This window comes from Meleagris gallopavo, chromosome 15 (genome assembly GCF_000146605.3).
Source record: "Meleagris gallopavo isolate NT-WF06-2002-E0010 breed Aviagen turkey brand Nicholas breeding stock chromosome 15, Turkey_5.1, whole genome shotgun sequence".
NCBI lineage: Eukaryota > Metazoa > Chordata > Aves > Galliformes > Phasianidae > Meleagris > Meleagris gallopavo.
The window spans coordinates 6331222-6353803 of NC_015025.2; the positions used below are offsets into that span (position 1 = coordinate 6331222).

At 36.3% G+C, this 22582-nt stretch overlaps 1 protein-coding gene across 2 annotated transcripts in view; it reads right to left on the reverse strand.

Moving 5' to 3' along the window:
* The window catches only part of GABRG2 (gamma-aminobutyric acid type A receptor gamma2 subunit), a 68777-nt gene extending 47531 nt beyond the window's left edge, over positions 1-21246 (reverse strand). For both annotated transcript variants that reach the window (XM_010718901.3, XM_003210277.4), the window contains exon 1: positions 20385-21246. In XM_010718901.3, coding sequence (XP_010717203.1) covers positions 20385-20491 — 107 coding nt within the window. In that variant the 5' untranslated portion in view covers positions 20492-21246. The remainder of the gene's footprint in view (positions 1-20384) is intronic.
* Positions 21247-22582: the final 1336 nt, after the last annotated feature.

Genomic DNA, 22582 nt, shown 5'->3' on the forward strand with positions numbered 1-22582 from the left:
AAATTATTTGGCAAGTAATAATATTAATGGTATTTAGCTGTCATAAATTAGTATGCTTTGGAGACCTCTGGACAAATTCTTAAGTTCAAAATTCAAATAAAGAGCAGATTATCTTTTTCAGAGCTACCATATTTATTTAATTGCTAACTTAAAGTCAGTGTTAAAACTTTTTACAATCTCTGATGTTCTGTGTCTTTATATGAAAGACACTCTTATGTGGCTTCCAGAAGCACCATATGTAGCATTTCTTGGAACGACACCACCATTTGTCAGTAAGGATGCACTACACATCATTTAAAATTACAGTCAACAGCAATAATTTTTCAGTCTAAACTGAGACACAGATTGGGCACATCTTTTTTCATTAGTTAGCAATCGCTCACAAAGGATATTCCTCTGAAATACGGTAGATATTTCCTAATCTACAGGATGGTGATTTTCACAACTTGGCACTGCAGAATTTGAATGGTGGTTTAGACAATAAAAGGGACATAATACTTTAATCTGAACAGAAACCTACCATGATAGCTCAGTCTTTCAGGACTCAGATATGAAATCATATATTTAACTGGTTAAAATCTCTAGAATTTGCCATTCTGTGATTCTGTGGAATTTCACTGACTTCAATGAAGATATTCTGAATTTTACCTGATGTACCTCTATATTTAACTTTTCTAAACATAGAAAATGAATTTTAACCATTTGCAAGTGTTCTGATAAGAAACTTCAAGCAAGTGTCTGTTATCCCTGCTGGAATCCACTTGCTATTGCATTGCTGTTTGCAAGCAGAATCACAGTGGTCACAAAGTGCCTGAAGAAAAAGACCTGCACCAGTACTGAATAGCCAACAACTAATTAGTTTAACTACAGTTAAAATTTATCCATCAAAAAAAATCTGACCGATTTTATCTTTTGTACCAAATATCTATAGATGCTACAGATCCTACAACAAAGGTTTAATAAAGCACTCACACACACAGTAAATCTCCACTTATAGCACCAGTGTTTTCTACCTCTTAGTGAAGGACTGAAACAAAGCTTGCTGGTTTACTTCACAGCATTGTTTAACTTAATGAATAGTCAAGCTAAATCCTTTGCTTTGCATAAAATTTCACCGCAATCTGTATGTTATACATTATTCATGATGATAAAATGGTCACTGGGACGGAAGGATATATTCTGTGTTTCCCTGCAGATACAAAGATGTGAGTGTTCAGCGAATAGCATATTTGCAGGAGATTATAGTGTGGAAATATAACTGTATCTATTCTCTCTTCTGTTGTCTGCTGATTGTATTTTGAGTAAAACTATTTCATTTAAAGGAGAAAATGTTTTCACAAAGCAATATACCAAATTTTCTCTCCCTGCTTACATCTCTGCTCTATCCATTTGCATTGTTTAAATCCTAAAGTCTTACCCAGGACCAGGCCTCACACAGAATCATACAGGTTAGAAAAGATCCTTAAAGTCAACCAGTCCAAGTACGCATCTAACACTGTCCATCTAACACTAAACCATGCCCCTAAAGCACTGCTTCCACACAACATTGCCTCATGTTCTATTTCTTGTCACCTGACAAAAGAGATTGAAATGTCCTTACTACAGTGATACCCATTTGCTGCTTTATTACAGAGTACACTACAGTACTCAACCATTTTCCTCAAGAATTGTAGTTCATTTAATGTGAAGAGTATTCTCTTCTCAAGTAACTTGTCAATTCCAACATGTGAGACAGAAACGAGATGATGCTCGTTTTCATCAAATGCTAGAGAGGAAGATGGGAAATACAGACAGTTATCTGAAGTTGCATAAAAGGAAATGGAAAATATTTTAAGAGATTTGGACTGAGAGAAAGTGTATTGATGTCTTCCTGCCTCTTCCTAGAGCACTGGTACTGATAAGACCATGATTCTGGTATCCAGATGGATCTTTGTCCCAGAAGTGCCACACAGCACCTGAATTTCTAAGATTCAGTATTTCTAGAAAAGCCTTGTTTTAGAGATGGCTTTTATGATGTGTTAGCTGTTTTAGGCCAATTAGTTGTGTCATGAAGGTGCCTAGACAAGTTCACAACAAGGAGAAAGAAAATGTTTTTGGGTTTGGGTGGTTGGATTTTAGGTAGGTCACCTGTGGAAGATTATTTGCTGGACTACTGTTACAGTATCATTCCAAGAAATATTCTAATCGTTTAAATTACTGAATAACTGATTGTGAAATGGTCACACTAATGACTTGGATAACTAATGTAATGTTGCTGGTAGCCATGGCAAATGACACAGGTCTGTGAGCTCCCATTCACAACTGGGAGCCTGCTTTAAACAAAAAAACAAAGTTGAGTTTTTCCATTATTCTTAAGTCACAGAACAGCTGAAGCATAGAAGAAAAACATGATAAAAGTAATACAGTAAGATGTCAACACTCACCTTACCACATCATAAGTTTTAGTCCTTAGTAGTTGTATTTAAATAATCTATTTCCATATTTTCAGATTCAGCACGAATTGGCTACAGCAAGTATTTATAAAGAACAGATGAACTCAGGAGTTAAATTATGGAGATAAGCATCCATAACTTAAAATGATTGTTTTAAATTTTTTTTGAGCTGTAATTTTGCATGGATATATTTTCTTACAATTTGTTTACAAGATATATGATGATGTCTCTTTTTACCGTGGTTATGACAACACACTGAAGTAGCAAGTGAAGGAGAGCATTAGATAGAAATGAACAGAAAATGAAAAATAGGTTCAGGTATTCTGCTGCATGACGTTTGAGTGTAGCTTCTGCTTTATCTGAAATTGCATAGGCATACCTAATTGTTAAAGGAGTAAACTTGGAATTACGAAAGTCTCAGAAGATTATATTTTTTGTTTACCTCTATCTCTCCCCTCTCTTTTATTTCCCCCTCTTTTCTCTTAAAACAGTACTACACAACTCTGTGTGTAAAATCTGAGGCACTTGGGTCATGATCGTTGTTGTTCAATTGCTTAATTTGATTTGAAGAAATGGAATAAAGATTGTTGTTCTGTAATACTCAATGAGATGCTTATATTTACGGCTTGTCAGAATACTTCTGCAATTTTTCTGTATTTTGCCAGCATGGTAATTTCACCCAGAAGGAAGTAACTTCTGGAATCAGTCATTCATGGTGTAGTCATCTCTACATCATGATCTGTCAGTGTTTAGAAACAAACATGTGAGGTGCCAGAAATTTCAGCACTTTTTCATATTAAGTAACCCCCCTGAACTTTTTTTTGAGATTGGGAGTTATTTTATTTTTGGCCTCAGATGTAAGCTTTAAAATTCATTTTGAACTGAATATAAATCTTCATTATAAATTTTTTTCATTAAAATATGTAACATAGAATGTTTACATTGTCATCTCATGTTTAAGAACACAGCAAAACAGTGTAGTGTGATGTTCCCCATACTGGGCTGGGAGTCAGAAATATTGTATGCTTATCCCAATTAAAGAACTACTGTCATTCTACTTGTTTTACTAAGCCAGGTCATTTAAGAAATACTGAGCTAATAATATTACACTGTATAGGATATCTTCTGTTTTGTACTTGACAGTACTGTGATAAATATTATTAGAAGACCAAAGCTATAATCAATTACATTGACATCTGAGAAAATAAAGAATCTTGCCTTGCTCCATTAGTTTTGGAGTGGATTATTTAGCTGAAGTCAGGAAATAAAAACCTTAAGCATAGCCCCCCAACTTTGAGAAAATCTTTTTGCTGGACACAACAGTTGCTTTTGTAATTATGGAACAGGAAAAGAGGTCTTTCTGTGAAAAACAAACTTATTTTGTGTTTCCTTTCTTTGCACGTTGTCTTAATAAGGTAGCAGTAAAAAATTTGACATGGAGATTATCACTGTATCAATGCTATGTAATACCAAACTATCAGTACTGCAATTTGAACATCCAGAATCAGATCTTGAATAGCCCTTCACATGGCACGGGAATAATAATAATAAAAGAGTATAGACTTCTCTTTCAAGGCTGAACTAGGATGTTTCTTTTATAGCTTAAGTGAAAGAAAGTGAGAAGGAATTTCTTTTACATGAAGAAAGCATTTATTGCTGTTAAACTTGTGTAAAATGTTGGGCTGAAGTATCTTTGTAACCAAGGATATTAGAGGTAATGCTTGTCAATAGAAACCCTATGGTCTATATCAAAGTTGTATTGTCAGCTTTTAGGTTAGCCAAGGCTTTCTTTTTAAGTTTGGAGAGCAATGGTATTGGAGGATATGGATTTTGGAATGTCAATAATCTGAACAGCAATACTTAGACACAGATGCATGGAAATGAAATGAGTTTTCTAGCAATCCACATTGTCACCATTTTTTCTTCCTTTTAACATGCTGACTATCAATCAAGTTTAGGATATGAACTAGAATATAGACATCTCATCCTAATTGCTAGAACAGGCATCCACACTCTGACAAATCCTGTCCTCAGATTTGCTCATTCCAGAGTAAATACTTTAAAAGGCAGGTCCCACTCTTGCTAATTGATTCAGTTAGATCATTGACTTATCTTATTCAGGTATGTCAATGCAGAACTTTTGAAGGCAAATTTGTTTCTGTCACCCGGAGAAACCTTTGGACTGGATCTCCTGTGTGAGTAGACTTCATCTAATCTTGGAACCTAATTGCTTAGTAGCAAATCTATTTTCTTACTGTAAATGTGCTTTTCACTGAAGGATATTGGTGAGGAAAAGTTACATCAACTCTGCATGTACGTGTGTATTTTTACAAAATAAATAGGCACATAAACCTGCTTTGTTATTTGTATTTGGTAAAGACTAGGCATGATGGAAGACTAGGCATCTCATGATGTAAGAAAAAACAATCACTAGCCACGCCTTACTGGAAATCAGATTTCACTGCACTTAATAGCCATATGGTAGCCTTTATCTTTAGTCAAGTGCACTAGGTAATTCCAAAATATTTAGGGAGCCAGGCAATAATAAACAATACAGGTATATTTGTTTCTTCTGAGTATATTTTCAATTCTTGTTTCTTTTGATCATGGAAGTGTCATAACTGTCATTTTTATCAGCAAATGTGTCTTGAAGTAAGGGCTCGATGAACAGAAAACAGTTGCTACATAGGTCTTTAATTAACTCATCATGAAATTAACTCATTCACAAAATGAGTGTAAGCAAATAGTGAAAATTAAATTATTATTTTCTTAAACAATCCTGTTGATTTCACTTCATTTTTTAATGCACGGAAACCAGTAGTAACTGATGTGTTCCCACTTAAACCAACTTATACCATGCAAGACGCTGTTTGCATTCATAGCCATAAAACAGACTGTGCATGGGTGGATATGGAGTTTAGTCCTAATCACAGGGTAAATGTGTGATACATTAAGAATGTAAGTGTTGAGCTACTGTCTCTGTGTCAGCTGAGTAGGAAATCTGTCAACAAGTGTGCCTGAATTTTCCCAGTGGAATGCATTTATTTTGATAAAATGGACTGTGTTGGTTTTGTTATGAAATTCCAGTGGACTTTCCTTGGTATTATTGACATGGTTCTGGTCAGAATCTCCTTAATTTTGTGTGTTGTACAAACATCCTGGCTTCAGTATAAGAATTTTTAGCTCCTCTGCTGTTATATGCACTTTAGAGTGAATACAATAGTAATATTGTAGACCTTTCGGCCTCTGGAGTAGCTCCTTATTTTATGTCTCTTCTTTTCTATTGAAGAAAGAATGTCCATAAATAAATCTTTATCACATAAAGAGTGAGGAATAAAATTACTATAATATGGTTGGAACTATATTTAAATCTGTTATTCTTACATAAGAATAAACTATCTCATTCAGAGGAAATGGCCACATTTCTTCCCTACCAGCAAGTGCAAAAGGAAATCTTCATTCTGTTTCCAGTGCTTTATGAGAAGAGACATGGAGCTCAATTCATGGCATATGATACCCATGCTACGTTGCAGTGAGAACTGATATATTCTCTATTTATTTTTCATATAAATTGTTCAATGGGATCTTAAAAAAAAATCCTTCTAAAAATGCTGTTTCTTAAACCCTTCCAATTTTAAGTCACTTTTCAAAAGAAAATAATGTACAAACAAACATTCACAGATCATGCTTCAATATGTCAGAAAATAGAGTGATCATTATTACACCTTTCAGATTTGCAACAATGAGAGATGTAAACTAATCGTCTGTTGGTGACTTTGAGCAAACAACAGAATCACAAACAGAAAAAAAAAAAAAGTGAATACTCACTGAAGACTGTGGCTATTATGGATAGGGAACAGTTTTCACAGAATTGCCAAAGGAGACAGGTTTCATCAAGCAGGATCTGACATGTACATGTGTGTACAGAATTCCATTCCATCTTTGCACAGTAAGAAGTTATTATGAACCCAAGTTTCATTTCTACATTTCCATTGCTGCTTTTGTGATTTCACGATGAAAGATTTGCTCTGTTAGCCTTACTCTTCTGTCCCTCTTCTGTCCCTGACAAGGTGTTGTCTGTACAAGATTTGGCTTAAAGAAGTAGAGCTCTGAAGATAAACTCTCAAGTATCAGTGGAGATTTATTGCATGCTTATGTAGCTTGCAGAGCATTTTGATGTGTCAAAACTAGATTCCTGTAGGAGGAAAGAGCTCAGAAGCCCCACTTGATTATCACACAAAGTTAGTTCCCAGCAAAGACGCAAAGAATCCATCAGTGCTTTGACTTTCGGACAAATTCAAGACCAAGCACAAAGGAAGACATTTAGTTCAGGGAATTAGAACAGGTGTTTCCCTACTTAAAAACACAGCAGTTCTGAAGGCAAAACATTTTGGACACCTTTCACACCCTGACAGGACAAAGAAAGAATCAAAGCTTGTCTCAGGCATTCTTACTTCCATCAAAGATCCTTTGAAGCTGTGGTGTGAAGGAATGTATTCTCCAGTGCTAGCAAAGTATCCAAACTCCATAGGAACAACAATTCTATTGTGTTCTTGTGTGTGGGCAAAGAAGCACACCTTACAGAACAAGCCAAGAACTTGTAACACAAATCACAATAGATTAATCCAAGAATCATCATCAGTGCAGATGCAATTGTGTAGAGAAATAATATTTTTGAAGAAAAAGTTTCAATAATAATAATAAAGTTATTATATATATGCTACATATAATTTCTATGCTTTTTCCTGATGTTAGTTTCTGCTTTTCCTTCCTCAGTTAGGTCCTGAGGTTGGTGGTGTCATAATGCTGGCAGTAGGGTGTTACAGTGAGATCTAGCATCCTTGTCTGGAAGGAATGTGATGGTCATGTCGGTAGTTTCTTGCTTCTCGCCCAAATTATCTCCTTGGGATCATTTTTTTTTATGTTTGTTAACATGCTTCTACATCTTTTCTCTTTACCATCTGCAGCTCCACATTACATCTAGGCTTACCATATAAGGTATCTAATTCATAGTACCACATAAGGTATTAATTTGTGAGTCTACAGTTCTTAAACAGGCCACCAGTGACATGTTTATAGCTATGGGCTCTCCATTCCCAGTCTGTGCCCTATCCCTTATCACCTCATGCCTATACTCCTCTATGCTGTATCCCATGCAGTTCTCAAGGCCTCAACTATAGTACTACAGTTTCTCTGCACTGCATTCCTTTGTAAATTCTTTATTCTTCATAGAGTCACCACTTATAGCTGTTGTCTATGAAACCATGTTTATACCATACAAAGATAAACAAAAGTCATACAAGTTAGCCATAGAGATCTGGTCAATTAGAGAAATCGCTGTGGCAGCTAAACCACAGCTAAAAACAAAGCTGTAAGCAGGTCAAGGAAAGTCCAGATCCAGCAGACCCACAGTTAAAACAAAGCTGTAAGCAGGTCAAGAAAAGTCCAGACCCAGCAGGCCTGGTGCAGAGCTTATGGCTTGTAATGATCAGTACCAGGGTACAGAAAAAGATGTAAAAAGAAAATAAAAATGCTTTCTATATCTATTGCATAGAAAGATAATCATTTTATTAAGCTTTTTATGCAAGAAACTTCAATTTTTTTCTGAAGAAAAAAGATGGTTTTAATGATGATAACTAATAAGATATCTCAGCAACTTTTATCAGCCTCCAATAAATAAAATGTTAGGCATGTAATATGCAAATTTTATCTACCTCTCAAATTTCTGACATTTGAGTGGGCTGGGCATAATGATTATTGCAAAGCCTATCTTCCCTTATGTTTAAATGTGACTATTAACTCAAGTCAAAACACCAGGAAAATAGGAGCCATTTCTATTTCACACACACAAACATGTATCTCTCAGACTTCTTCCTCCAGAAATATTTTGGTAGATCTTATTTCACTCTCTCTCATCAGTTAAGTAGGATTTTATTTTATAAATTTTCATTGCACTGGTTATAAGCAGAAAAATCTTCCTTTGTAAAAGAAATAAAGTTTTTTAAAGATAAAGCTGCTAGGAGCATATTTTAGAGGTAAAAGATACTCAGACATAGAGGGATATGAATACTTCATAATTCAAAAAGAGGGCAAGAATCAGAACAGTCACAGTGTACAAGCAGTAGCTAAGAAAGTTGTCTCATTGAGTTTAAGTAATGTGTGGAACTGGCTATAAGGGTCAGAAATAGCAGCAGATGTAACCATGACAATATTCCAAAAAACAGAGAAAACAGCACTGGGAACAAAGATTATAGGGTACAACTATTACTGATTTATTTCTGAAATTCTTTCATGAGAGGAAACAATAATATTAAGATCTCTAATGAGACTCAGGTAAATAGATTTTCAAAACTTATTTATCATTAGGACAGTAAGAAGTGCAGAACATATCAAAGAGAATTATACAGAGTAAAGAAAGACATACAGAAGTGAAAGTGATTCTTTCACTTTAAAAGATTATATAAAAGGATATTTTATTTTTTGGTCTTCACTGCAGCAGAAACGAAAGATCCACTAAAGATACTGCAGAGCATTTTTCAAATGTAAACTAAAATTCCATGTGTTCAAGACCACAATGTCTAGATCCCCAGAAGGTTCCTTGGCCCTTTCTCAGTGCTCTATGTAACCTCCACTATGACCATGACAGCCATAAGTTTTAAAGCTGAACAGATGCAAAACCAAGCAGTGATGGGCAGCTGCTAAAATCTAACATTACCAGCTCATCTGGAACTAGTTCGTTCCCAGCTGCTGGGTCTCTGTTTAGAAAATGTAGGCACCAGATACATGTGCCATTGGTGGAGGGTATACTATTTGTGAGCACAGAAGGAAGATCCATGTTAATACCTGGGGTAGCAGCAAAACCATCATGACATTGAAAAATAAGGTAACTGGCAAAATGTGTTGTTTCATAGCCCATTTTCTATGGGTGCAGAGAAGGCTCTACAATAAAAAATGTAGAACACTTGACAACTCTATGATGCTTCAGAGCTTATGTTGGTACTTTGCAAACGACATCATCAAGTTCTCTTAAAAACAAGAAGTGTTTTCATGGCTTGAGCAGATGCCAGAAGGGACAATTAGGTGACAATGGAGACTGGAAAACCTGAAAAGAGGGCAAAGCCTTAAAATTAACAGAACATGAGCAGAAGCTGAAGTAGGATGAAGATGTTTTACTAATCATAGCATATCTTCCACATGGCTAAATTCGTATTCAGTTTTCCTTGCTCCAATATCTTTTTATGAACAGACTGGCAGAGGACTGATGAGAAGAAATTCCCCTGGGAGCCAGCAGAGCAAGCCTTTTACATGCAGTTTGTTCCCCTGAATCCCTAGGTAATTTGGCAAATATGCCTCAAGATATTTTATTAAATGAAGAACAGGTGCTGTTACAAACCTTACCATTTTCCAGGAGATATTCTCAGTAAAATGATTTAGAAGAAAGGACATAAGTGGAATACACTGAACTGGCAATGTTGCCATTTTTGCATATCTCCATCAGATTTTTTGTGATTCTGCTCTTCACACTGCTAATTGCTTAGCATCATGATTCTGGTGCAGAAAACCATACTGGTAAACTTGTCATTGGTAGACATGACAACTCTGTTAAATGGAATGGACCACCCACCACCTCATTGCACTCACATCCACTTTTTGGTCTCCATAAACATTTAGCAAGCATTGATGAATGGAGGAATTCAATTCCACACTTTCGCTTCATACACACTTCTGTATCAGATGCCATTTCATCAGACTGCCTCTCTGCAGCCATCTGCTGCACAGCAACATATGATGGATATTGGTGAGAAGGTTCAACATCTACTGCCATCCCACCAACATCCACTTCTGATATAATGGGCCAAAATAATAAAATAGGAGGCTTTAATTCCACAGCAGCCTTTGTAAATTACACTTTTTGAAATTTGTAAAAATAAAATTGTTCTTATTCCTCTTAAAATCAAGTTCACATAGGGTTTGTTTTCATACAGACATTCTCTGCATAAATGAATGGTAACTTCTGAAACTCAAGAAAATAACCTTTATGGAGTTGCCTACCCAGAATAAATGGTCAAAAGCTGTTGGATATTAGTAGCAAATATGAACTTGGAATTGCTTCATTCTAATACTGGGAAGCTACCACTCTCTAGAGACGTTGGTGGCAGCTATAAGATGAAAGGAACACTGTCCTCATGTGTGGAAAATTCAGGTACCTTAGATTTGTAACCTTTCTGGCACCAAGCAGGTAGGGTTGAAGAACTGTATCACCATGACCAGTGGAAGAGGAGAATGCTTTCATGTTACTCTTCATTGCCTCTTAAATATTGTGTTCATAGCCTGATTAGTTACGCTGGACTTGGAAGTTAAGAATTTGGTCCTAAAGATTTGTGGCAATTTAATCTCATGTGTTGCATTAGAGATTTAGTAAGGTTTTAAGTCATTTTAAGCACATGCGTTAAGTCTCTAATGCAGCTTAGTAAGGTTTTTGAGCTTTTCCCATAGAAACCAGGAAGAGAAAATGAATATATATATATATGTGTGTGTGTATAAAATTAATGTAATGCTGACTGTCCTTGCCCCGAGGAGTTTACAAATATCAATATATGTTTATTCACTGTAAAGCAGTCTTTGACTCTAGTTAACTATTTTGGTCCAACAAAAGAGCAGTAATATTTGTGATTGTCCTTTAAGGTCCTCAGAGCTTATAACAATGGCAATCTTCCCCTCTTCCAAATCCCCATCTGCCAATAAAACAGCAATTCCTTTACTACCTTACAAAACAGTGTAATGTACAAACAGATTAGGGTTCACAGGCTTCACTGGCCATAGGATCAAATTGCATCATATCAGTTATTTATACAGAAGCAGAAATGTGTGTTTTCACTCTTAAGTTCAGCTACTAAGATAGTTCTTGGCAATGCAAATATTATTACACTTATCACGTGCCTTCTTTCTTCCAAATCCTCTTACCACATCACTATACCTCCAACCAAAGTTGCATGCTATAGTAATGGATTTGCTTTGCTTCTCATTTTTCTGCACAACTGAGATCTACTATCAGCCCAACAACCTAACCTATCAACCTTCTCATCTGCGTTCTCATTCCACGGCGGCCTTTCCCTTCTCTCTAAATTTAAAAAAAAAAAATGCATAAAGCCCAACTTCACTTCATACAAAAGGCTGCCCTGCATTCATCATTTTGGTCTCTTAATTTGATCATAATAACCCATCCTCCTGAATGCCTGCTCTGGTTTCCTATCTGAAGTAACGCCAGGCTTCTTGCCACTCTGTTTGAAACACTGTGTAATTCCTATTCATAATTCATTTCCATATCTCCTTCGGTTCTACCTCCTATTCGTAACAACTGTGCAGCCTTTCTCACAGATAAAGCACTTGCTCTCAGAAGTCTCCCTAAGAGCTATCAATGATTCATCTGCAGAAAGTCAGGCTGACTGTAATTTGAATTATATCAATTATTTGATTATATTCTTCATTCACTGGCATCTGCCTGCTTGTTTGCCTTAAGTGTGATATCTGTTTGGGCAAGGGTTTCTCAAGTGTTTGAAAATATTGTCTACATATCTACAACTACAAAATATTGTCTACATATTTGTGTACCACAAATAAGTATGAGCCAGTAATCTGCATATAGAACTATATTATTGATTTATTTGTGTTTTTTGGTCAGTTGAGTACATTTCTATACACAGGCACAGTTTGAGTGCCTAAATTTAGGTATAATGACTCTCTGACATATAAAAGTAGAAATAAGAGATTTAGTTTGGGATAGCAAAAGGAGAAAGATGCATGAACTTTATGAATTTAATTAACGTTAATCAGCTGTGCTCCCTTGCCTATTTGATGTACACTTTTAAGTACAAGTGATGAAGACTTCTAAGTGTTAATCTGCAATGAGAAGTTTTTTGTGCCTTCATCAGTTTTTGGAGTACAAAAGCAGAGTATGCGCCATCTTTTTAAAGATTGTACAAGAAGTGAGCAAGAAGTGATTGATTTCTTTATCAGACCATTATGAGTATAATTCAGACTGGTTTGATGACTTCCTTGGTCTCAGCCAACAATATGCATGGATCAGTGAGTTAAGAAAGAAGTGCAGCAGCACTTACTAGCATATATAATAGTAATAAGGCTTTCTAACTTTACCTCATTAATGTTAGTTGTTCTTAATTTTTCCTTTTATCTTTCTTTTTATTTCTATCTCTTTTCCTGCTTTCTCTTGAAAAACAATCTGAAGGACATTTTATAGAGGATAAATTAAATGAAAGTGCAATTCAGTACATAATCCTCAATCTGTTGCAGCAGGCAGATTTCTGTTTATATCTGAAGATATTTCACTACAGATTAACAAAAGCTTCATATAACCAGAACATGCTATTTGTGTTACACAATACAGCATTGAATCACTATTGAAGGAAAGCATTTTCTGATTTCACCCAGTGTTTTCCAGGGAATTCTGTCAGACAGTTATTTTGGGGTATGCGTGAGAATCTTTTTCAGATGCACTTATCAGTCTATAGTTATATATATATAACTATAGCTATAACTATTTTTCTGTAAGACATAAAGAGCTCAAAAAGCTTAATATAAGTGGCTCAGAGAACAGCTGGCCTTTCATCTCAAGAGTTCACACCAACGTCCAAGGTGGCATTCAGTAAGAAAATATAATTTCATATGTGATTACCTGCATCATTTGGAATAATGCAGGCATAAAAAGTAAATATCTACTCCTCATTCCATTCTTTCCAATGCTTATTGCTATCCTTCATTTCTTTCAAATGTTTTTCTTTCCATGTACTGGTATTTTATTTATGGTAATAAACTGTATATATTGGCTTAGGTTTTGTAAAAGTGCTATTTCTTTTATGTTTCGCTGTCTGCAAACAGATGAAAGTTCTATCTTGTAAGAGCAATATTTAGTTTGATATACAATGGCCAGATTTCACAGTTAGGCCTACGCACTGTGTTGTACATTACTGATTATGTGTGAAAATGTCCTTCAACTAATTCTGAAAAAAATAGAACTGATTCTGTAGTGAAGAAAATATGACTTACACATAAATGATTTTCTTACTTAATTGTTTGCTTAATTGAGATTCTTGTATAAATTATTGAACTTCTATCAGCTGCCGTCACTTTGCAGACATGAGGATAAAATAATGATTACTCTGGGTCAGATCAGCTATATAGTGGGTCATGTATTCTGCATCTGATATGCCAGTAGCAGTAGATAAGAGTGAAAAGTGTGGCAAGAATATAGCAATTCTTCCCTAGTAAAATCTCTTTGCTTTCAGAAACATGCAGCTAGAGACTTTCTGTAATGAAATCTTGCCACTGACTTTAATACTCCTTGGTGTATTTTTCTTGGTTTTGATTCTATATAAAACTTTAGACTTTGCAGTTTCTGATGAGAAAGAAAAACATTTTGTTAAGTTTTCACATAGCAGTGATAATTTCTTGAGGTGCTCTGTGCCTTTTATGTAAGAACACAAGCGCTGCTTCTGTCGTGAACTTTCTTGATGTTGCTTAGAACATCATATGAAAAAGCATTATGCAGCTGAAGCACTCATTTATATGGGAAGGTGTTTGCAACATTTCTTCCCTGCTTATGCAGTCACTGAATTACTTCTCCTTAATGATGGCTTTCAGCAGCATTAAAGCCTCCTTTTTCTGAAAGTAGTTGCATTAAAAATATTATCCATTCAGATAAATAAGAGGATATCATTGTGTGCCAGAATGAATGCCCAATATTCAGTCTGACAAGATTCACATATTAATTTCCTGTCCAACTATACAAACAACCCAGAATCACGCTAACTGTAACCCTCACTGTTATCTCTATAGCTGTCTTCAACCTACTGCCTTACCCCTCTTTCACTTTGTCTTAGTAAGCTGGCAGATGCTGGATCTTGTGAAAATATGTAACCACTATCCCCCTCTTTTTAAATTCTGTTTTGAATGAATAAAATGAAAAATAAGTTTTATATATAATTTTCTCACTTGAAATAGTTTCATAGTACATTATAATTGAATTTCTAACCACTTCATATGGCAAGTTGAAAAGTAAACATTATTTTTTCCTTATTTCCAAAGGAAAGATCGTTGATGTTTTCTTTGTCTCCTAGATTAGACCAAAACTAAATTTCTTCTGAATGGAAAGAGTCAAACAGGCATGTTACATCTGGACATAACAGAATGAAAATGCAGTTTGGGCTTCTGTTCTGGTGCTTTCCTTAGGAATGTAGTCTTCTAATTTGTCGTACAGTGGATGTAAATTGTCCTGAGAAAACAGCCTCCACCTTTGCATCCAGAAGCATACTTTAAGGAAAGTTACTTGGACATCTATTTCTATCATCAGTTATCATCTTTTCTAAAAAGAGATAAATAAACAGGCATCTTTCTCTTTTACTGCCTCAAAGTCTCCCTAATTCTTATACAGAACTTCCATTCACCAAAAGCAATCTCTGCTCTTTAGTGGAGAAATTCCTTTATGGCCAGTGGGTCAGGACAAGACCTATGTGCCACTTAAGATCAATTTATATTATGGTTTGTGGGCAGAAGTGCAGTGTTAAGTATAAGCTGATCTATTGGGAATAAATTTCACCCTGGAAGAAAAAAAGTCTGTTTGTAGCTATTGTAAATCAGTTAGCAGGAATGTTGGTTGAGGTCTTTTTGCGAAGAGTTTTGCATTGTAAGTGTAAGAAACACTTCCTGAAGATTCTTTTAAGCTACAAGTTAACTTTGGGTTATTCCCAGCTCTGAGCTCTGGATATATAACTACTGATAACACTTCACATCACATAGGTCCTGGCTTTTCTCTCAGCAGCAGACTGACTTCATTTGGTCAAGCATTACTGTGAGGATTAAACTAGGTCCATTACACGAAGCTGCTGAGATGTTGAGAATTAGATGTAGAATAAAGTGCTGAATTCTTAGTAGACATTACTGGGAAAATGCAAAATCAAACCTTACTTATGATGCAATAAATCTACATCAAAACAAACAAAACTTTCAGTTCTAACATCCCTGAGTCAATCGTTTTGTGTATGTGTGCATATATTGCAAGCCTGAATCTGTATTAAGGGAGCCTTTAACTAGCATTGTATTCTCCACTGCCATACAGTAGTTTGTAAAGCAGCAGTTTATACTGCAGTGGTGATGCAGAGAACCATAGTGCACGTTAGTCATTTTGTTGTATGTTTTCAAATAACAATCAAATGAAAACTGTATTATAAAATTGGTATCTAGCAATGTGTAAAACTTTTATAGCTGAGCATAACATGAGAAGGGCTACCAAGTACTGAGATAACTTTAAATCAACTAGCACATCTCTCTGGTGCAGGACAGAGCTGGAATAGTCTCATCAGAAATATGAGATGAAAATATGAAGAAATCAACCTTCCTATAAACATGTGTATCGGTTGTTTCTCACCTATATCTAATATTTTACCTACTCCTTACTCATAATTTACAACTCAGTTCTTTGTTGGAGCAAGGAGTGGTCATTTCTTGAATACAAAAGTGTTTAAGGATAGCAGGACTGACACTTGTAATGAGTTTTCTTTGACCAAATATGTGCTTTCTTTCCTTTAATGCATTTGTTCCTGATGGTCCCCCTTTTAATTTTTTGTGCAGCGTTACAGTTTCTCAACCAGCCAACTGAGCAAGAAACAAGAAAACAAGACCACAGTCCAAATCAACAAGATATTTTTTTCCAGATGAGTTTAGACTTAATACACAAAGCTGTGATTTGAATGGCCATTGAGAAAACATGTAATACGAACTGTATGGGAAATAGTACATTTAAAGAGTAGACTCATTCCTAAGGCTATATTTTCTGTAGTTTGTTGTTATTTTTATTAGGAAGTTTTGCTTCTCAGATTTTCAAAAGCTTTCTAATATTATTTTGCATATTCATCACAGTAATTTGGAATAAATTAATTTTAGCATGCAAGTTATGGCTTAGTGGTATAGTCACTAAAACAGAAGTTAGTTATAGGGTTTAATCCACACTTCCAAGTGCAAGTAGGGAAATTATGTGTACAACTTTTTACGCTCCCATCAAGATATCAATAATGAGCAAGGGAGAATCTTGTTTAATTGTTCAAATCTAGTTTATATCATTGCTTTTTGTAGTCTTTCTATTAGAATCATAGATGTTCCAAATTCCTTCTCTGAAACACTTCGAATCCTGGCACTGTAGCTGATGATTGATAGAAGTCAGAAATGCAGTATGGCTGTAAAAACTCAAAGGCAGCTTTGCCCTCCTTGCTGCCTCCCAGTATTTCAAGTAGAGTTCAGGTCCTCTGTCCAGACAGTCTCACCTCTGCTCAAATGAACACCGTGTGATATAGACCGATCAGCACTAGATCTTCACTTTCACAGTAGCATGGACAAGTCACTGTTTAATGGCACCTAGATTCACATTTTCTGCCCTGATGCCTCTTTAGAAAGGACCATTCCTTGTTAGCTGAGAAACTCGCTCTTGCTGAACTACGTCATATTCCAATAACTCTCCTGGTGACTTCTGCTGGACCTCTGGCTTAATACAAGTGCTATACACTTTGTGAAAGCATTGGAAGCTAGTGTATGAATGACTACATCTACCAGATTAATACCAAACTGATGTTAGCAATCTTTACAGTAATTCTAAAGGACTGTTCAGCTCAGGGATATTCATGCCCCTTTTAATCATTATTATTGTATCATTTATCACACAGCACAAGAAGCCAGCTGACACTGCTAGTGCTTTGCAAGAACAATTTTATTTATATCCATGCTAATAAATATATACATATTCACATACACACCAAAATATTTTGGTGTTAAAATGATTTTCTTACTTGTGTTTTTTTCTGACCAATCTTGACAGTTTTCAATTTTAGGTATCTAGCTGCAGCATAGAAACATTGCCATTCCACTACTTGGGCAGTTACAAGAAGAAAAATAAAAGTAGTCAGTGTCCAACATTTCACATCTAGGCATTGCTCTGCACTAGTCTCATGTGACTTTTGCTGACAATTTGTTAGAACCAATGGCTATGCAAAAATAACAAATAAAAGCTGTGTGTAAACAGTATGCATGGTATAGCTCTAAGTCTATCTGAACCTTTGCTGGTCAGTGAGCTCTATTACATATAATAAGCATTAAATACTCATTGCATGTTTGATAAGTTTAATCAAATATTAGTTCCAATTAAATGCCGCACTGATATATGCAAATCTTATAGTATCATCTTTACATTTTTAAAACGTTTTCTCAAACACAGGATTTTGGTGCACAGAACTTTGGAGTTTTGTTTGGTTCATTTTCACTAAAACAGTGTTTCAGTCAAGAGGATGGGCTGCACAATGCAGGTACATGTGTTTGAGTGATGGGATGATGGAGAAACTCTATGCAGTTTGTTACAAACATCATGAAATGTGGAAGGAAGTGCTTCCTAGAACTTTTCTGTGCACAATTATAGGGATGTACTGTGTGGATATGATGAAACTAATTATATTAAATTACTGCAAAGGTAATATGCTACTGTGGGGTAATGGGACATTTATTCTGAAATTATTGAAATCATGGTTTATTGTTTTCAGTGCTGCTTGAATAGTTTTCTCCAATGAATTTCTCAAGAGTATAATCTTTTTATATTGAATTGAGAAAATCCTCTACACAGTATTAATCTGTGTAACTTCCATCAGAGTCTGCAAAGACTGAAACTTTTGCACATACTGACTGATGGCAACACGTTTGTTCACACGCATAACATGAAACATATTAGTGTTCAGTTACATAGGTCTGTAAGAATTTCAATGTCCAAGACAAGTGACACGTACTGCAATTAAGTTCCCCTCTGTCTGAACTGTTTGAATGAATTTTAAGAAAGAAAAAATTTCCTTCTGAATGATATCTATAAAGAAACACTATCTAAAATCAACGTTCATAACTCTCAGCCCATGACTTTCCAAAACTAACAGTGAAGTTTCTTCCACAACAGGAAGAGAAAAGTGTTTTGATTATTAGAATTAAAACATCTTCATGCTGATCCATTGAAAATGTTTTTGTAAAGCATTTAGGAGAATTTTTCCCTTAAATTATATTTATTTAATGCTTCTTCTCTGTCTGCTATTTTTCTTTAAAATATGATGTAAACAAGGTGTCAGAGGAAACCATCTTGCCTATTAGACGATTATGAGCAGAAAACAACCCTTTTCTGAGCTGAAACTTTAATTTCTACTATAAAGAATTTCTTTTAAAGCTTTTGAAATAATTTTGGCAAAATTCCTCGAAGGCTACGTCAATCTGAAAGATGAGTGAAAAGAAGGAAGTGTGTTAAAATAACTATCAGGGATTATTTTGGTGGAAGTTTTATGGCAAAATGAGACTGTGTTTGTGTAACCTGAATGCTTAACAATGAGAAAGAAGGAATAATCACACAGAGCAATAGAAACACAGGTCTAGCTACCTCAGCTGAAGTTCTCAGCATTGTTCAGGTGAACTGCTTTCTTGAAATCCTCTAAAAGCTCATTTTCCATTGCTATATTCACATAGTAATCTTAAAGAATTCTTACAAAATCAGAGAAGCCTTACACTTTTCTTACTTCTGACAATGAAGTATCTCTCCTAGTGGGCTCACCAAGTTTTCTTTCACTGTCTACTCAATTTTCATCCACTTTATATGTATTTCTTTAGAGAAATTCTTCACAAAGTTCTTTTAATGTGATGAAAGTTACCATAAAAACCAGCAACTTTAGTTTTCCTGGCCAGCAATTTTGGCCTTTTGTTTTGCTTGGACGTAAAATCCTACCCCATAGCTACAAAGTTCAATTGTTCTTAAACAGAAAAACCAGAAAGAAAAATAAGTAAAGGCACGTTTTAGTGCAGCAATGTCCAGAGAAAAGAACTGAGATAAGAAAGAAGGTAAATTTGAATGAGGAGACTGTATGAATACAGCATTAATAAATTAAAAGTAGTGAGTTCTAACTTCTATGATGTATAAATGACAACATGGCTTGTGCAGCTGTGAGGAAAAGTCTGTTACCATTTAAAAGGCCAGGTACTTTGCAATGCAGTGCTACTTTCTCCTCTAAACTGTTAAATGCACAGTCCACAATTTTTTGCAAGAATGCCTGGTTCAGCATAATGCTTGGCACTGCAGCTATACTCACTTCTCCCCCCCCCCCTCCACTTTCTGCCCATCCATATATAAACTCCTTCTTCCTCTGCTATAAATTTCTGGCTCTTTACATTAATGTATACACATGCAACATGCACAGGTTATCTTCACAGAACATGTGCCAGCCTGAGGGGAAAAAAGCTATTGTAAACATTCGTCTAATCTAACTGGCTTGTGTGATTTGCAAGCACTTTATTACATCCCATTGCTGGTTCCATCAGCATTAAAAGCATCTCAGAAACCGGGAAATGTGGGCAGCATCCCACTGCCTGCCTTGGGAGGGTTGCAGAGATCTGCATCCCTGTCCTTGGTCCTAAATCCTCGCGCTGGCTCCTTGCAGATGGAGCAAACTACAGTGCTTCTCAGCTCAGAGCCCGGGCACAGCCATGATGCGGCTGCTTCGGTGGAAACAAACATGAAGGCACAGACAATCTGCCCACAAAACACAGCTGTATTGTAACTCCTTGCACTCTAGCAAACAATAATTCAGAGACAGAAGGCTTCATTAATATGGCATCAAATTCCATGAAACACCCGGCATGTACCATCGCCACACACACCCGCTGCTTACCCTCCCCGTCCGTTTCAGAGCAACCACAATTGTAACAGAAATAAAACATTCTAAGATCTAGTCTTCTAGGAGACAGATGAATGCAATGCCGCTATACAAACCTCCGGCATTCTCACTACGGCTCTGCGAATTTGCAAACAGCATCTTCACCCCCCAGTCCTCCCTCCCCCCCTCCCAACAAACAGAATCAGAAAGCACATCTTACCACTGGATGAGAGAGAGGAACACAAGTGCCCACACCATCATTTTGAGAGAAAATGCAGGATTCAAGAGTGCAGTGCTCCCCAGGCTTGTTGGATTTGAAGGAATCATCTCTTTCTCTCTCCCCCCCAACCCTGTTTTTTCCCCTTTCCTCTTGGTTGCAGATGGATCCGTCCCCTTCTCTTTTTTAATTTTTTTTTTTTTTTTTTTTTTTTGGTAGTGGTTCTCCCCCCTCCCTACCAGGTCCCGTCAGTGGGATGATACATTGCGCCCAGCTGCGGGAATTAATATGCAGGGGGGCAGAAATTAGATCTGCACAAGCCCTTTGCAGATATAATCAAAAAACGTCAGCTCAGGCAGCAGGCAGCAGCTTCCCGATCCAGGGGAATAATATAATTGGGAGAAAAGAACAGAAAAAACACACACACACACACAGACACTCACAGAATAAAAACAGTCAAGGGAAGGAGAAACACATACACATGCACATATCTACAAAACTACTCACATACATGCAAAAAAAAAAAAAAAATCTGAAACAGCAATGGAAAGAGTAAATGAGAGGAAAAAAAAGAAATGAAAGAATAAAGCAATGGAGCTTCTGCCTGAATGCAGATTAACTCCGAGGTCAAAGTGGAAATGATGCACTCTGCTGCAGCACAGATTAACACATGCGTGGTGTCAGCCGTGGTGCTTTTTAACCTTTGATTACACATATGCAGGCAGCCGGGATTTTCGTTTTGAAGGCGAGAAGGATTTGGCAGGCATAAAAAGGGAGGTTGGAAGGAAAAGCTTGCCCTGTGCTGCTGAGCATCCTCATTTTTCTAAACAGCTTGAAAATCGTGATTGCAAAGCGAAAAAATAAAAGGATGGATCGGGGGAGTGGAAAGGGGAGGGATGGTTGTTGCTAAGTAACTCAGGAAATAAGGAAAGCAGCATTGGTGGAGTCAGTATGAATGAGGTGATTTAGTGTGTGATAGGATTAGGGAGAAATGCAAGGTTTTCATCTCCCCTCCCCGTAATAAAATCAGGTTAGACTAACACAGGAAATACTTCCCAGGCAGAGGGGAAACACTAGATGCCCATAAAAGCTGGATATTGCCAAATTTTGGAATCCCAAGTTCCGCTCTTCAAACCTGTAATTTAGCTGCTTTTTTGGCAGTAAAACAAATGGAATCTCATGATTTCCCAGAGGCAGGGCACCTCATGCTAACACAGCCACTTGGACCACTAACAAATTCTTGACCCTCCATTTTTTTTATACCTAAAAGCAAAACAAACATAGACAGCACTAAGCTTCCTCAAACCTGCTTAGGAGCTGGGAGACTGATGTGCAAATATAACACGCAGGAAGTGGTAAGTGTAACCTGATGCCATCTCACTTCCAAGCCCATCCCTCTGGAAGAGAGAAAAAAAGAATTGTTTTAAGGAGCACTCAAACAGAAAGCAAGTAAAATGCTTCAGAGAGGATAAAGACATCAGCATTTACTTCAGTACCAAATTTGATGCCTGGATCCTCCTAGAACCTGCCAGTACTTGGGATGATGTGGTAACTCCAATGTCCAAATGCAGAGTGTATTTCATCCATCAAAAAACAGACAGTAATTGTTCTGCTGACAGCTCAAAAAACATAGATCCTGCACTCAGCCATCAAGCTACGTATTTTTGTTTTCATTTCCAAATACTGTATATGTAACTACAACAGGAGATAGATCAATGTCATCAAATGAATGAAACACATCTGGGAACTAGATACTACCTTCCATGATCATTCATGCCCATATCTAACATTGTCTCTGTATGTTCATCAGTGTTTCCAAGCAAAGTACCAGGTTAGGAGCTTGATTCTTAATATTCCATTCACTGATCTTATTCTTAATTGTCACTTCTCCAATCTGAGAAATATTCACAGATAAAAAGCTATAAAATATCCCAAATGCTCTCCCTGTATTCCTCTACCAATATATGTGTGTAAATATATGTGTATGTATGCATATTCAAACATTAACATTTGCTCATCGTTCACTTTATTACCTGTCAACATGCCACTTCTGTGGTTTTACTACTGTAGTCTCTCTCATTAGTTACCCAAACATCCCTTTGAAGGTTAACAATACTGTGTATGTTTTGATGTGGGAGTCAGCATTGTTTATAGTTGATCTAAGCATCTGAACTCTGCTCATGTTATCATTTTCAGTACAC